The sequence below is a fragment of the Mustela nigripes genome, chromosome 11, assembly GCF_022355385.1.
Source record: "Mustela nigripes isolate SB6536 chromosome 11, MUSNIG.SB6536, whole genome shotgun sequence".
NCBI lineage: Eukaryota > Metazoa > Chordata > Mammalia > Carnivora > Mustelidae > Mustela > Mustela nigripes.
Window position 1 is genome coordinate 36,952,847 of NC_081567.1, and position 4,396 is coordinate 36,957,242.

Consider the following 4,396-nt stretch of genomic DNA (forward strand, 5'->3'; position numbering starts at 1 on the left):
AGAACCAAGGTCTCTCTTTCAGTGACAGGAGGATCATGGCCAGCAGGGGCCGCAGCTCCCCCTGCAGGCTGGGAGCAGAGCCCTCACCAACGGCTCCAGAGAACCCCCACCTGCTCTTGGTCCAGCCCACATGGGGTCCAGGTGAGCTGGCACTGCCTCCTGTGAGGGGGTCTCTTCAGGGGGTGCCCAACCTAATTCTATCACTCCTGACTTCATGGCACTGAGACACAGTATGCGTGGCTTCATGGTAGCCAATGTGGACGCACATACCAGTTCTACACGGTGAGATATAAAACAGGGTTTATTGGCAGGAAATCTATAAGCAGAGGGATGGCGGGTGCGGGGCGCCCCAAGCTGTTGCTGTCCCATAGCCGGACAGCAGGCCCCATGGCCAGCTTGGCAGGAGAGGGGGGGCCTGTGGCTGTGTGCTCCCCGCCGCAATTATGCACAGAAGAGCATGGACGCAAGGATGTTCACTGTCAAGGCTGTGGCCCAGTTAGCAAGCAGCCACCTCGGGACCACCTCCTCCTCGGCCATCAGGCCGGTCCGCTGCAACGCTACCAGACAGAGAAGGGGATGGGGCTCTGCCACCATCGGGCCCACCTCTCCTCCTGCATCAGACAGGTGTGGACCACCCAGACAGCGCTGGCGGGGTAGTGTCTGCCCAGGGCCGGCTTCCTGGCAACATCTGGGCTGGCTCCCGTGGCCAGGAATGACACCTACTATGGGGACCACGACCCTGGATTTAAGCCGGAAGACAGCAAAGGAGAGAAACTCTGACAGAGGCTGTGGCAAGGCCTCTGCTTTGGCGGGCTCTGCTATGGTGAGGGATGACTGCAGCCCAGCCGCGGGGGGCCCAGGAGCACAAAGGGCCTCCCCCTCCCCACACACCCCTGCACCTGTCTGGGGAAGCCCATGGAGAGGTCGCTCCGGAAGGGAGTTCAGTGGGAAGCAGCAGCGACTTCAGATGCGGCCCCACCAGACTGGACTGTTCTTGGCAAAGTCAAATGCCCTGACAACGGACGGGTGTTCACGGCTCAGAGCAGTAGAGCAGCGAAGGGGCGTCTTTGTGGGAAGAAGCTTCTTCGGCTCTTTCGTGGGACCTTGCCCCAGGTCACGTACACCTGCAAGGGGGGCGAGCTCCCGGCACTCCTGTCTGCCCACTCCGGAGACACCATCCACATGGCGCTCCCGGGAGCCTCTCGCAGTGAAGGCCGCCAGCGCTTGGCAAGAGTGGAAGAGGGTTTTTGTGAGGCAACATCTAACCGGGCGGGAAAGGCCAGGGGCCCGGGTGCACAGCGCACGAGGTCCATCTGCTCGTGTCGCGAGGAGCTTGGCCTCTCTGGGGCTTACTGTCCCATTTTGTACGTTCCACCTTCCTGATTACAAAGAAACACATATTCAATATAAAAATCCAACCATGGCAGAGGTAGGCAATGCAGAGAGTTCCCTCTTCCCCGGAGATAACCATCAGCTAGGTCATTTTTGTACATGTTCACCTGCACACAAGCTCCCCGTTTCCTTTAAAGGGGGAGGTTGCCCCATAACACAGTCTGGGGGTGCCTGGCTTTCTACACTAGCATGTCCTGGGAGGAAACAGACACTCCTGAGAGGAGGAGGGCAGGAGTCTGATTCCCCTGGGCGGGGGCTGCGGGGGCGAGCTGGCTTCTAAGGAGCAGAGTAAATCAGAGCGGCAGGGTGTGACAGTATTGTGACAGTATTCTAGAAGTCACTGTCACCTGCTTCCTGGTGTCGTTAGAGAGCTTTACTGAGCTGCCATTCCCACGCCAGCCCGCTGGCCGTGTAAGTGCAGGACTCAGCGGGGTCGGCAGGTCCGCAGCCACGCACCCAACCACACAACCACTTCAAGGACCTTTCCAATCTCCCTGGAAGTCCTTCCCGTCCTTGTCCACTTTTGAGGCCTGCCATCCAGGCCTGGGGGCCTTTCTCGGTGGGAAGCTTTAAAATGACTAATTCAGGGGTGCCTGGGTGGCCCAGTGGGTTAGAGCCTCCGCCTTCAGCTCAGGTCATGATCCCAGGGTCTGGGGATCAAGCCCCGCATTGGGCTCTCTGCTCGGCAGGGGGCCTGCTTCCCCCTTTCTCTGCCTGCCTCTCTGCCTACTTGTGATCTCTGTCAAATAAATAAATAAAATCTTTAAAAAATAAAATAAAATGACTAATTCATCTTACAGGTTTATTCAGATTTTCAGGTCTACTCAGATTTTCTTATTTCTTCTTGATTCGGCCTTGGTAGCCTATCTTTCTAGGAACGTTTTCACTTCATCTTGGTTGACCCTTCCATGCGAGTGTGGTTTTTCTTGTAGGGTAGGCAGTAATGCCCCATTTTTAATACTTGATTTTAATAATTTGAGTCTTCCCTATCTTTATTTTAAGATAGTACTTTGGCGGGGGGAACGGCACCTGGGTGGCTCAGTCGGTTAAGTATCTGCTTCAGCCAGGTCATGATTCAGGGTCCTGGGGGGATCGAGCCCCGCATCTTTTTGAAAGATTTTTATTTATTTATTTGACAGGGAGAGAGCTCAAATAGGGGAAGCAGCAGAGGGAGAAGGAGAAGCAGGCTCCCCGCTGAGCAGAGAGTCCGATGAGGGGCTCGATCCCAGGACCCTGGCTCATGACCTGAGATGAAGGCAGAAGCTTAACCAACTGAGCCACCCAGGCACCCCCTAAATAAATAAATTCTTAAAAAATATAAATAATGGTATTATTTTTTAAGTAATCTGTACCCCCCACGTGGGGCTTGAACTCATGACCTCGAGATCAGAAGTTGCACACCCCTCTGAGCCAGCCGGGTACCCCTGAGTTTTCCCTACAACTTTACAAACCAATTTTGAAAAAAATTAAATTAAACTAAAATAATAAAGAAATAAAAGGCAATTTTGGAGGCGATGTAGTTAAAGGTTTGTCGATTTGGTGGATCCTTTCAAAGAGCCAGCTTCGCGTCGCGTTCATTTTCTAGTCTCTATTTCATTCATGTCTGTTCTTTCTCACGTCCCTCCTTCTGCTTTAGAGTCGCTCCTTTCTTCTTTTCCCAGCGTCTAGCATGGTAGCGTAAGCTGCACGGGAGATCTTTCTTCTTCTTGAAGGAAGTCTTTCCAGCCACCAGGCTCCCTCGAGCGGTGCTCTGCCCCGGCCAGGCGTCTGCAGGGCCGCGGCTCCAAGCTGCTCACCTCAGACCAGGTCCCCACTCGTCTCGGGATTTCTTCCAGTCACCGGGTGCGCGGGAGTGGGGTGACATCCGATATCTGTAAGCTCCTCATCTTGCTTTGTGCTGCCGATTTCTGGCTTCACTCTGCTGCGAACACATAACGTTCTTTGTGTGATCTCAGTCCTTGTCGCTGGACGAGTCCTGCTGTTTCGGGGCCTGGGTCCCGTCTGGCCCGGCGAGCACCCCCCGTGCGCTTGCGGAGAAGACCTGCTGCTCCCCTCCGGGCCCCCATGTCACAGGGAGAGAGCTGGCGCTCACAGGAGCAGCCCCCCAGGGAGAGCTGGGGCCCACAGGCACGTGAGTGAGCGAGTTGAGGCCCCCGGGGAAGGGACCCTCAGCCTCTGCGGGTCTGCAGCTTTCCTCCAACCTCAGGGGAGACCCTGTGCCAGAACCACGAACCCGACCACTCCAGACACCTTGCCCACTGACACCGAGAGATGATAAGTGTCGCCATAAGCCACTATGTGTGGGGGGTGACCTGGGGGGGCGCAAGACAACTCACAGTTACCCATGCGTCTCAGGGCTTTCCGGAGAGCCAGGCTGCACGCACGGCGGTGCTGCCGGGGGAAGCTCCATCTTTCCTGAGGAAAGAAAGTGGAAACCAAGGGTTAATAATTTTTCTCTTGTTTAAGATTTTCTTTTCCTTCTTATTATTTTTTCCCAACGTGGGGCTTGAACTCACAACCCTGAGATCAAGAGTCACGCGTTCTACTGACTGAGCTGGCCAGGCGCCCGGTTAACTCTTTTCTTGTTGAAGCTGCTGGAGCCAAAGGCATGCTCTTTGTAATGACAACTTTACGGGCCTGAGGATGAGGAAAACGGGGTAGAAGGCTCCCCCCACCTCATGGGGAAGCCATTGGAAATTCTGGTTTTCTAATATCCCAAACTACCTGTGCCTGGTGAAAGAAGCCACTGGGGACCTTGAGAGTCAGCATTTGGTCCTGTTGTTCAGGAGAGCAGAACTAAATGAGACATGGAACTGAGGTGCCCTCCACTGGGACACAGGTGTCCCACAACTTTTTTTGAGATCTTTTATTTGTTGTTTTTTTTTTTAAAGATTTTATTTATTTATTTGACAGAGAGAGAGATCACAAATAGGCAGAGAGACAGAGGGAGAGATAGATGAGGAGAAGCAGGCTCCCTGCTGAGCAGAGAGCCCAATGCGGGACT

The 4,396-nt window shown here is 54.4% G+C and overlaps 1 protein-coding gene across 10 annotated transcripts in view; it reads right to left on the reverse strand.

The window, feature by feature from the left end:
- Nucleotides 1-283: 283 nt before the first annotated feature.
- The window catches only part of FLYWCH1 (FLYWCH-type zinc finger 1), a 24,631-nt gene continuing 20,518 nt past the window's right edge, over nt 284-4,396 (reverse strand). For 5 of the 10 annotated variants that reach the window (XM_059415575.1, XM_059415580.1, XM_059415570.1 and 2 more), the window contains exons 9-10: nt 3,735-3,807; nt 2,181-3,313 (exon numbers count right to left, since the gene is read on the reverse strand). In XM_059415575.1, coding sequence (XP_059271558.1) covers nt 3,190-3,313; nt 3,735-3,807 — 197 coding nt within the window. In that variant the 3' untranslated portion in view covers nt 2,181-3,189. Of the gene's footprint in view, nt 1,380-2,180; nt 3,314-3,728; nt 3,808-4,396 lie in introns of those variants that run through there. The other 5 variants (XM_059415572.1, XM_059415574.1, XM_059415579.1 and 2 more) reach the window with 5 other exon arrangements.